The sequence below is a fragment of the Cupressus sempervirens genome, chromosome 3 (genome assembly GCF_028749045.1).
Source record: "Cupressus sempervirens isolate cs-2001-9-10 chromosome 3, ASM2874904v1, whole genome shotgun sequence".
Lineage (NCBI taxonomy): Eukaryota > Viridiplantae > Streptophyta > Pinopsida > Cupressales > Cupressaceae > Cupressus > Cupressus sempervirens.
In genome coordinates, this window is record NC_143120.1 from 447,192,175 (window position 1) to 447,204,884 (window position 12,710).

The 12,710-nt window shown below is 35.9% G+C and overlaps 1 protein-coding gene across 1 annotated transcript in view; it reads left to right on the plus strand.

Annotated features, from left to right (window-relative positions):
* The first annotated feature begins 383 nt into the window (after positions 1 to 383).
* The window catches only part of LOC149566996 (uncharacterized), a 67,862-nt gene continuing 55,535 nt past the window's right edge, over positions 384 to 12,710 (plus strand). The window contains exons 1-3 of the mRNA XM_089820204.1: positions 384 to 674; positions 8,457 to 8,571; positions 8,641 to 8,708. Of these exons, the coding sequence (XP_089676330.1) occupies positions 570 to 674; positions 8,457 to 8,571; positions 8,641 to 8,708 (288 nt within the window). The 5' untranslated portion in view covers positions 384 to 569. The remainder of the gene's footprint in view (positions 675 to 8,456; positions 8,572 to 8,640; positions 8,709 to 12,710) is intronic.

Sequence of the window (12,710 nt, forward strand, 5' to 3'; positions counted from 1 at the left end):
TTTTAGCAGTGAACAATTAGAAGAGCATATTGATCAAAGGAAAGAAATGATTGAAGGTTTAATAATGATGCTAATCATTGATCTTCATGAAACTTGGACACTTCAAGAACTCACACTTTTTCCCACAATAGTTATAGCAATGAAAAACATTGAACATATCAAATACAACCGATTTCCAACCTACAATAATCTATCAACTAAATATTTTCTACAATTTTTTAAAAAGTTGAAAGAAAGAAAATAACGACAGTTTATCAAATTTTATTCACCCTACCACCGCCTTGTCAAAATTGAGTTCAAAAATAAAATAAAAACTTTAAAATATTCCTAAAAAAGTCTGTTCAAACCTTGCACTTAATCCAACCCACGGTCTTGATCCTTTCAAGTCCCGAGTAGAAAAAAATAATAATCGCAATCGCAACAATTTGACGTACTGAAGACCTATATTTTGCTGAGGTATCCATAACCTTTTTAACCATGTTATCAGACATGAATTCGTAGTTTGCGCGCTGCACTTCAAGCTCCGGACTTCCGAGTGCAAGAGAGCCCTGGTAATTAAATCCTTAGCAATGAACAGTCAAAGGAGTAATCGTGGAGAAGGCACATGGGGCGCCTGGAGAGGCCGCCAGGATTTTATTAATAAGATTGTGGCAGCCATTGCAGTATGTTGCACGGTAGGACTTTCTTTTAAACCTTTTATTTTCACTTTTAGCATGCGCCAGAACTTAAAATTCAGACATCTTGTTGCTTTGCCCTGGCACTCTAGCAGAGTGTTAGGTTCCCAGTTGTGGATCATGCTTGATAACAATCATTTTCCTCAATTCAAAGCTGCTATGAATAAAATTAGATAGTTGTCTGTTTATTTATATCATTGTGGTATAGATATGACCTTCACTAAGCCCTAAACTTTTCCGGTCTTAATTACTAGAATTATTTAGGAATATAAAATCGCAGGCTAATCTTCTGTTTCTAAGGATGAGAATGCAGAAATTATCATGCTACCGTTGCACAGGGCTTAAACTAGCCTGGTTTTGGAAACAAATTTTGACAGTATTGTTGTGTCAAAGGCGAGTGTTATCATCAAATGAATGAACGAAGGAATTTTAATGACAGTTTATGAGACCAACGGTTTAAGCAACCAAAAATCACATTCTAAGTCATCTTTCTGTTCTTCTTCATATCAGCTTTCCGGCCATGTATTTTTATGAGGAAACTAGCAGTATTGGGAAGCCTTACTTCTTCAAAAAGTTGGTTTAAACTTCATATTGTTCTCATACTGGTCACATATATTTTGGTAAGCAGCACATTCAAAGATAAAGTGCTACTCAGTTTCAACAACTTCTTTGGTGCATGCAGAAAGTACACGTTCTTTCTTCACAAACCTCTTTGCAAACTGTTCACGTACCTGTCTCACACCTTAAATAATGAGATCCAGTTCTTAGTTGTGCCACTAGCAAACTAGGCTTACACTAAATTGCCCCTCTTAATTGCCACCCGCAAGTGATTGTGCCAAACGCAATAGCAAAAGAAAATGCCAGATAATTGTTAACTGGGCCACTGAAGCCTATGGATGACATAATGATGGCTCACCTGTGAAATGACTCCAACTTAGGACTCTACCTTATTCTTCTTATTTTATCCAGTCAATCAATTGAAAATGGCAATCAAATTTGTGCAACGATATATTTGAAGTACCATTCGTTCATTTCATTTTGCCATATTTCAATTGAGGTGGATTTTGTCAATTAAGAGATGGTAGTTATACAGGGCAGGATGCGTTATTTCCTGAAATTTTCTGTCATGAGTGTTCATAACTTTCACCATTTTTAACACCAGGTTTCCTTTTTTTATATAGTTACTGAGATTTGGTTACGTTTACTTTGGACCAATGTATGTACATATAGGTTTTGGTGTGCTTAAATAAGAGAGAGCAAATCTCTCTCACACAGTGTAAAATATACCCAGATTACTAGAAAATCTCAAAACTAGGGATGTGTATTTTGTAAAATTAAGTCTAAATACTCATGAATTTCTGTAATTACAAGTTGCCTGAAATTTCTCTTGAATGAATCACCTGGATCGTCAATATATATTAGCCAAACTGAAAACAGTTGTCATACTATAGTGAAGTAACTGTTCCAAAAATCTGATGTGAGCTAAAACTTAAAACTGCTGTTCAAACTCTTCTTCAGCATGTCCACTGCTGCAGAATTATTACTCAATATGGTGAACACTCAATAAAATTGATCGAAAAGGTTAAAATGTTAAATTATAAGCTCTTACATTTAGTTAGAGAGTCAAATATAGGATTAGATCCCGTTGACGTAAAACTTCTATTTGACTCTTTTGTTTTTAACTTGATCTATGGCTGGGGATTTGAGGTTTCAACGAATGGTGGGTTTGGACCATGATTGACCTACTGTGAATATTGATTTATGCAGAGCCTATAGTTGCTGACTTTTTTTTTTTTTGAAATTTGTGTACAATTCATCATGGAGAGGAAATCAATGAGTTTGATCATCTCCATTGGATACTGATATAATAAATAATCGCATGAGACAACAAATGAGCAATTTTTATTACCTTCCTCCAATCATATTTGTTGAATCCCTACATTTTTGATGGAGTATGTTTTCCATCGCATTGGAGATCTAATTAGTGGTCTTTGTTAATGTTTTGCCCAGAAATCAAGATAGACAGTAATAACATCAGAACAGAAGCAGTGATGAACACCAAGACACAACAATTTATCTTGTGAAAACCCTCCAACTTGAGGGAAAACAACCCAGCCACACAATAAAATCACTTTTATTGAATAATCAAAAATCTGAAATACAATATACCCAAACACAAGGCTCAAACTGCAGTAATATTCAGAAGCACAAGATGTCATTATGGCATGTGAACTCTTGAAGAATATATAAAATAGCCTTGACCCTTCATTATCTTGCCCTTACAAAGTGAAGACCCCTTTGTTGTCTTGACCTTTCATTGTCTCAACCTAAGATACCTATTCTCTCCCAAAAACCCAGGGTGCTGATGCTGGTGCGTTAGGATGCATCGGTGCTTTTGGATGATGCACCAGTGCTCTCAAGAAGCATGCCCAGCGACTTTGAATGTGCTCGGGATGCTTCCAAGAGCACCTAGAGAGCACCCAGACAACATCCAGGTGCATTTGGAGAGCACCTGTGACTTTATCAACACCTAGTCACTTAAGTGACTTTAAAAAGCATGTGTTATTTGATTTTTATAATTCTATTTTTGCTCCTTTTAGCTCTTAAACCCTAAAACGGCCCTAAAAGAGGCCATTCATTGCTCATTCTTCTCATTTTGTCTGCAGCTGAGATCTCTTCTTATTTCAATTTGAACTATCAATGGTGAAGTATCATGTTATGGAATGGTTTATTTTTGTATATTTCTTGCATTTCTTTGCACGCACACACACACACACATATGGACGCATATATATGGTTTATTTTTGTATATTTCTTGCATTTCTTTGCACACACACACACACACACACATATGGATGCACCCAAATGCATCCAAACCCCCCCCCGCCCCCCACCCAACAAAAAAAAAGAAAAAAGATTTTGCGCATCCACGCATCAGCACCCCGCACCTGTATCAGCATCAACATAAGAACCAACATCGGTAACTGAATCTTCAATATGTACACATGGTCTCTTCATTAGCCAACTTTTATGATTATTCACAATCTTCAATAGATGTGGCTCTTCATATGAAAGATTGTTCATAAATAAAGACTCTTCGCAGCCTCATCATATTAAAGGATTAGATAATGCAGCAGCATCTCAAATATAATACTGATGCAATCATAGGGGTGCAGATATCTCCTGCACCTACCAAACTTTAACACACCCTCTTAAAAAAGTAGATATCATTTGTAGATTGCATGTCATCATGACAAACACAATGGCTAGACCCCTGCATATCAACATAACTTTTTCATGTGATATTGTCGTCTCAATATGATGTTCACCATGGCTGCTCCCAGAGGGTGAATTACACATGAGGTAAGCCATGGAATCTCACACACGATTTCCACCATGGCTACACCTAGAGGGTGGATCCACCATGGATACTCTCAAAGGGAAAAACAAGGGCTTTCATCTCAAACTTCTCTTGTAGAGAAGAATGCATTAGTAAGGGATCGCACCTTGAACTTCTCCCTTATTGAGAAGAACTTATTAACAAGGGATTGCACCTCGAACTTCTCCCTCACGGAGAAGAACTCATTAACAAGGGATTGCACCTTGAACTTCTCCTTCACAGAGAAGAACTCATTAACAAGGGGTTGCATCTCAAACTTTTCCCTCATAGAGAAGAACTCAATAACAAGGGATTGCACTTTGACCTTCTTCCTCATAGAGAACTCATTCAATTGCACATAAAAAATCATCTGAATGCTAAGACTCCCTCTCAACAACAAGGATAGTATACTCAGAACTTTGATTATCACAATAAATTAATTGACTCCTATGTTTGACCAAACAAGGAGCTCTTGCTGTCCCACTGCTACACAAGCTTGTTGATCCTCTGCAGAGGACTTGACACTCTCCCTCTGCCACACATGATCCCTCTGAATCTTATTGAGCCTTAAAACAAGTCCTTCCACTTCAGCTCATCAAGCTTTCCCTTGAATTCCTTATGTAATCTCTCATCATCCTGTTGCTTTGTGATCTGTCTTGGAAGCATTTTAGAGAGATTAGTAGTAGACTCAACCTATGTCCCAAAGAGAAATATATAGATTAATGCTAGAAGCCTACATGATCCAAGCTTTCCTATGTTATTGCATGAATTAACTACATAAAATTCATAATCAATATTCAAAGGTATAATTTTAAAAATACTTATCTCTTTATTGTTGATCAGTTTAGCAAAACCCTTTTAGATTTTGATTGTCATATCCCTTACAGTTCAGCGGACCTGACTGCTACAGCAGCAGGCATCCATATTTTATCCAAGAATGTCTTAGAGAATCACATAATCACAAACATCCAACAGTTCATACAATTGCAGATGTCTGTAACTGCAAAATAACATGTCATTGTGATCCTTCACCAGAACATCCAGCAGTGATGTTACTCAATAGTAGATCACATGCATATCCAACAGAATTGTATTCCTCTAGCATTATCCACAATACGTAGAAAAAGGTTATCATCAAGAAAAGAATGATTATATTGTAGAATAATCACAACAAACTGCAACAACTATGATCGCTTGTATACTCTGCTAATAGAATTTGCAAACATAAACTCTAGTTATTACGGAGGCAATAGATTCTTTTATAAAAATCCCCCATCAATACATATGACAAGGAACCAAATACTACAAGGAAAGATCACAGTATGTATGCTGGTGAAACCATCACAAGTACACAGAAGGAAAGACCCTGTACAAGTAAATGCACAGGTACCTACACAAGTTGCAACAATAGATGCATCTTGAACTAAACAGCGAAAACAAGATCCACTCTTTTGAGTAATAACTACTACTGTCACTCTGATCCTGATGCTGCTTAAACCCATTCTGATACCATGTGAATGTTTTATCCAGAAATAAATATAAACAGCAATAACATCAGAGCAGAAGCAATAATGAACACTAAGACACAAAAAATTATTCTATAAAATCCCTCCAACTTGAGGGGAAAAACCCAACCTCTCAATAAAATTACTTTTATTGAATAGTCAGGAGTCTGAAATACAGTATGCCCAAACACATGGCTCAAAGTGCAGTAATATTCAGAAGCACAAGATGTCATTACGTTTTCATATGAACTACTCCTAAAGAATATATAAAACTGCCTTGACCCTTCATTATCTTTCCGTTCTAAAGTTAAGACCCTTTTATTGTCTTGACTCTTCAATGTTTTGATTCTTCAATATCTACGCGTGGTCTTTTCATCAGCCAATGCTGAAGACCCTTCATTATTGTCAAAAGACGTGGCTCTTCATGTGAAAGATCATTCTTAAATAAAGACTCTTTGCAGCCTCATCATGTTAAAGGATTAAATAATGCAGCAGCATCTCAAATATAATGCTGATGCAACCACAGGTACACAGATATCTCCTGCAACTACCAAACTTTAACAATCTCATGGTTGGTGAGGACTGTTCTAGGCTGCAAGACAAATATTTGTTGAACATGCAGTGTAATGCCTAGCTTCAAAGTTGAATAGACCATCTTTGAAAATGCAATAAAGCGGAATATCTTTCAAAAATGAGAGCTCCATTTTTTAAAACCCTGTTTTCTACTTTAAACATTCTTACAATTGTTTTGGTACCTTGTACCTTGAATGTGATTGCTCTGTACATGTATTAACAGGGAAGAATACGCAAGGCTCCAAGCAAGTGTGTCCGACCTAGGTGTGTTTACTGCCATAGTTAAAAAATCCTGCACATATCAATGCAAATCATACTGATTCTGATGGCAAGCTTTTAGTTGTTTGATCTGGATGAAACATAGGCTGAAATAGTTAATATGATGATTTTGGATACAGAGGTGAACTCAAAATGACTCTCTTATTCACCAGATATGCATGCAACTGATATTTAGTACTCTCATCACAAAATAAACTTGATCCTAAGGCATCATGGTTTTGATGCCATGTTAGATTTCCCAAGTGAAACCAACCCATAATTAAACTGCTTAGAAATTGGACACATCAGTTCTAAATAAAAGACTCAATTTATAAGCAACAGCTATTCTATTCTCATTGATTGATTGACGATTCTAGTGAAAACCTATAGGATTGTCAAGTTTTGATGACATATATCCAAGAAGATGTGTTGACTTTAATCAAGAGATAGCGGTGGCACTTGATGAGGCAGAGGTGGCACTTGATTAGCCCCGATCAAGGATGACTTATGCCCTAGTTCGCTACATGGAGAGAAATGTCGTTTAATAAGTAAACTTTATCAAATAGGTATATTAAAACATTATGCCAGTAGTCTGTGTAAACGTTTTCAGGATCTCTGATAGAGTGTTTTTCACAATTTCTGATAATATTTCACTGTGATCTAATATAGAACTGAACTGAACAATATATATCAAAGTTATTGTAGTGAGCAACTTAGTATTCTATCAAATCTGTTATGTGTAATGATCATTATATAATAGTGAATTCAGAATGTGTCAATTGCTGCTTGATTGAATGAAGAACTGATTGCTGCACAAGGTAATATGAATTGCTGTGGTTACTGATTCAGTTTCTATCGGCAGTGATCTCTGAATATATATAAAGGATAAGGGTCATGTCACGTAGAGACATGACTCTATGTGGCTACTGCCATGTAGGGCCATGTCACGTAGTGACATGACAACTCATGACTAATGATGGTCTGACAACCTTCCAATATGCCTGCCAATAACGATTTCAATCACCCAGATTATTGGGTATAACAAGAAGACTGGTCAGATTATGTTAATGACTTTTGGTATGTAATATATATACATACATACATACATATATTATATATATGTATATGTATATATTATATATATAAATCAATGTCTTTGCACTATATATATATATATATATATATATCCTAGTGCCAAGAAGCACGGCGATTCATGCGATTCGATTCAAGCCAAACGATTTTTTGTGAATCAGTGAATCGAATCAGCGATAAAGGGTTTATGAAATAAGTTACTAAATTTCAAAGGTTTTTTAAATTTGCCAATTCATGGCCAATTCGATTCCGATTCATGGCCGGTTCACGATTCAATTCGGCCTTGCCGATTCTGATCTGATTCTGATTCTTGTTACTTTGATATATATATATAAAATGATCTTGTGGATGATTCAAATCAACTGAGGCTACCACTTTTAACAGTCTGTACTGAACTAGTGCTTCCTCCACTTATTTGCTATCTGGGGATGGTGGGTACCACGGGGTTCAAATTTGGGACCTTACCGTTATTGGTCTAGTGTGCTATCGGTGCACTTCAAGCCCAAATGCTAGCCTTCGTGACATTTCAATATTATATGAATTCCAAATTTCAGGTCTTTTATTGAGTTAGAGGTGAGTCGAAGCAGACTTTTTGCTTGATGAATCCCTGCTTGGCTGACATGAGAAAAACACAAAAATGTTGTATCAATCTATTGTTGTTTTCTTTAAAAGGGAGACTACTCTAGTGTTAATACTTTGTTGCAGATAAATATTGATTATTCACCTCAGTTGTAAGTTGTAACAAAATTGGGATAACATTGTAATAATTTTTATGGTATGCCTGTTTTTTTCCCTTTTCATCCAGATGCCTAACCTTGAGTTGCTAACTTAAACATCTTATTTTAAGGATTAGACAGGAGATATTGTTTTCTTTCTTCTATGGTATTCAGATTAGTATCTGCTATTTTTGTTTCCACTCATCTCTAATTATACTTACCAGTGATCTAATTTGATATGCTAGTTTACTATTTGTAGCTATGTATTCCTTTATCAACAGCCAGCAGTCTAGACATTGTTCATCAAGTTCCCGAAGGGCATGTTGGGGCCTATTGGAGGGGTGGTGCTCTTCTGAAAACAATTACTTCTCCAGGTACATATTTGTAACTATGAGTTTTTTGACAGTGTTTTTGTTCTTCTTTCTGATCCGTCTCCATTCCAGGTTTCCATCTTAAGATTCCTTTGTTGACTCGGTACGAGCCAATTCAAGTGACCATTCAAACTGATAAGGTAAGCATCTTCACTGTATGTCTTAAGGAAAATAAAGCTATGCAGGGCAAAGATACGAATGAGACATTAAACATCTATAGTCCTTTTTAGACATTTTCATATAATGTATAACAAGAAAAAAAAAAGTCCCCTTTCTAATCTTGTCATATGTAGCCAATGATGAAGATTCAAATTTGCTATGACATATCTAAGTTATAGTTTTCTACATGTGAGATGTCTATCATTCTTTTCTGTCAACTGATATTTATAGTTAGGATTCCTCTAAGATTTTTTTTCATGAGAATAAAATATCCATTTTGCAGGTGGTATTCGTTCTTTTATTATTTCCTATCTTTATATATATATATATATTCTTTTGATCGGTAAGAGGCCAAGGCTAAGATTCATTATTATTATGTGATGTGATTAGTTATTATTATTTATTAAACTTATGAAGAGTCGAACCCAAGACCTCTTGGATAAGAGGCTCACAATTTACCGTTGTGTTTTAGGCTCTTGCCTATTTCCTATCTTAATATTAATGACTTTAATAAAATAGCTTTTTTTTGTGAAATTGTGCTATATATTGCTAAATTTTGTGAACCATTTCAATTAGGTTTCTTATTTTCCAGTTTCTGTGAGGGGCCTCATTGCAAAAAAATGAAAATCATTTGCGTGATCAAACTTGATGGTAGTTAGATATCAATATTACCTAACTGCGCTTGTCCAAGCTGATTCTGCTGCCTAGCCTCTCCACCTTGGGAATATCTCTAAAGCACAGTACTCTACATTCATAAATATAAATTCTTGGATGATCCCCACTAAATCGAGAGAGACATTGATCTTTGGCAACTGATCTTTTGGGAGGTTTGATTTCTTCTTTTTTTGGGTCTTATTGATGGCGATTCTTACAAATTGTAGATGACACATCCATTTTTCTGCTAGTTGGCCTTTTTCCTTCAAGAGGCTTGCCGCTTCTAGGAATTTTTTATAGACCCCTAGCTCGGTTAAGTTGATTATCTCATGTTGGACCATCATAGATTTTGGAGGCTGTAAGTGCCCTTTAGATACTGACAATCCACCCACACAACTGGAAGGTCAGTATGCTAATGTTCTCTGTGGTTTACTTAGGGTGATCTAATTCTTGTTTACATACTAGGTGTGGTCTATTTTTCTTGTTTTGGTAAACGAGGCTTCCTAGATCCCCTTTCCTGCTGCCTGAGCTACAATAATATGTGCATCTTACAAGATTTTTCTTGACCTCTTGAGGTTCATTGGTCTTTGATAAGGAGGTGTTCCAGGATGAGTATTCTTATTCCTATGAGATTACTATTAGACATCACCAGTTCCTGCACTGGCCCTCCCATATGATCTTATTGGTTCTTCTGGTCTCATCCTTGTGACTCACATGAGATATAGCTGATTTGCTGTCTTTAATTACAACTCTGTTCTTCATAACTTGTTTTTTGAGGAGTCTTTTGCTCACATGGCCATTTATCTTCATACTTGCAACATATCATTTGGTATTTATCTGCTCTGTGTTTATCCTGTCTAGTTATGTTTACTTTGTTTAGTGTTTAGTTACTTTTAGCAGATAGAGTTCCTTTCAGCATTCCACTTCTGTAATTTATTTGAATGTTACGTTTATTCTTACTAGCCTATTTTGCTCATTTGCGGATATTGGTATTTCTATGCTAACTTTTTTGATGTCTGGTAAGATGTACTTGGCTTGCATCACTGAAACATTTTTTCTATCAAAGCTGAAATGTGCAGCTTCATTCCCATAACATTTGACATCATGAGATCCCACAGTGGCCCTCTCATGGTGGTCGACAATGATCTTATTGGTTCTTCTGGTCTGAACCATGCTACATACATGAGATAGAGCTGATTTGCAGTCTTGAACTACAAATCTGTTCCCCGTGACTCAATTTTTGAGGATATTAGAGTAAAATTTCTCTAATTTTGTTTCTCTCTTCTGTAGATTTACTTGTATTTCTAATGGTCACTCTTCTATCTTTGTTTCCATATTCTCTCTATTCAATATGGAAACTTTCTCTTTCTCTCTTTAGAATGTTTCTATTTCTCTCTCTTTGTTCGTTATAGAAACATTCTTGTGCATACATGTGTATATAGATCATTTATGATCTCTGTTTAATAACACATTCATTATTTCACCATAATATGGTATCAGAGATATTTTTTTCGAAAAATAATTATTTCATTATTAAAATTTCCTGAGTTATTTTTTGAACTAGGTTTTCAAAATCTTTAATTTCTTCTTGAATATTTTTGGACTCCTAAGATTTTCAAAAATCTTTGCCTGGGTGTGTTCGTTTTTTTCTTTCTTTATTTTTGCAGGAATTCGTTTTTTCCTCAAACTCGAGTAGGGTTTCTTAGCAGTGATTTTTTTTGGAAGGGAATTTGCTCTGTATTCAGCACGTTTTTTCTTTTGGGCGTCATTGATCTGAGTGTTTTTCATTCTGCAAACTCCTGTCTGTCTTTTGGGTGTCATTTTTTTAGCTCTTCCCGCTCCCCACACAACTTCTTCAACTTGAGTTTGTGTTCATCGTTTTTTGTTTTTCCACAGAGTTTTGTCTCTGCAAACGGTGTCCTCTACCGCCCTTGTCACCATTTTTCTGCAGATCGCAGTTGTAACATACCAATTTGCTAGACTGAAAATAAGTACTGAATTCTGAAATATATAACTTGAACAATTAACAGGAAAAATGTTAAGTAGATATGAAGCAATGCATCTAAACTATATTTTCAAAGTAAACATCTATTACAAGCCATTTCATGTGATGATAATTGAATTAACTTTCAAAACTGAAACAACTAACTAAACTGATTTCTAACATCTTAAAAAGGAATCTAAATCATTTCAATATATTCTACGATTGATACAATAAGTAAAGATAAATATACTAGCAAGAAAAGATCCAAAAATCATACTGAAACTAGCTGAAATATCTGAAGATGTTGTTCAAGCCTCGGCATTCTGGTAAGAGGAGAAGCATTGACATAGGCTTTAACCTCCTAACCACGGACCCCTTATAAATCCGCACTCAATCTTTTAACAAGAAAGACCCTCCCTACCCCGGGTTAGGATTGGGGCACTATAGTCCAGCCATTCGAGCATACCGGTGTTTAGAATGTCCGCGTAGTAATAGGCGGGCATGCCTGATTAACTAGCACTACCAACATTTTTTGATCAAATTAGGCAAGTATGCCTCTAAACAACCTTGTCCAAGGATTTAGATGGGTTTCTAATACCGATCACCACCGCTTGACTTGATAACAGGGTACATATTGGACAATCATGAGCTATCTTGGATGTTCTGTTGGAAATCATTAATAGTTTACCATGTTTATATATTGAAGTTCTGAATTTTGTTACTTTTCCCTTGCAAGGATTCCCTCCTCTCCACCCTCTTTCATTGGCTAGACCAGCCAGGGTGAGTCCTTGGAGAATGTAATTTCATTTTGATATAAAACCTCATAATGGACATGGATTGCTATCCATTGGTGGATGTACCACGAGCACCAATTACGTGTGATGTTGTTTTCTGTTTTGATTGCCAAACTTATATTGCAGTATTTCTCTAGAATGGAATTCATGTGATAGAGAGGAAAATAGATGAACAATGAAGTCGTATGACAGAGAGGAAAATAGATAAACAGTGAAGTCGTGTTCTCTGTAGTACGAGCCTATAATTGCTCGATAACAAAATGCAGAGATTCAAAATAAAACATGCCATATAGAAATTGAATGCAAGGTCATAGAACATAACCTGGTCAGTAACAATTGTGCCAAGAAGATCGATGCCTCAAATTTGCACGGCTTGATTGCCGATTCTTGTTGGTGACTAAAAAGATTTCAAATGAAACTCAGGCAGTTTGAGAATAAGAAGTATTTTTGTTCTGGTGAGATGAAGGTTGTCCCTTGTCTGATGTGAGACGTGTTATAAATATATCTTCCCCCCCTCCATTGGCTCAAGCGAGCTGCGACCTTAATTTTCT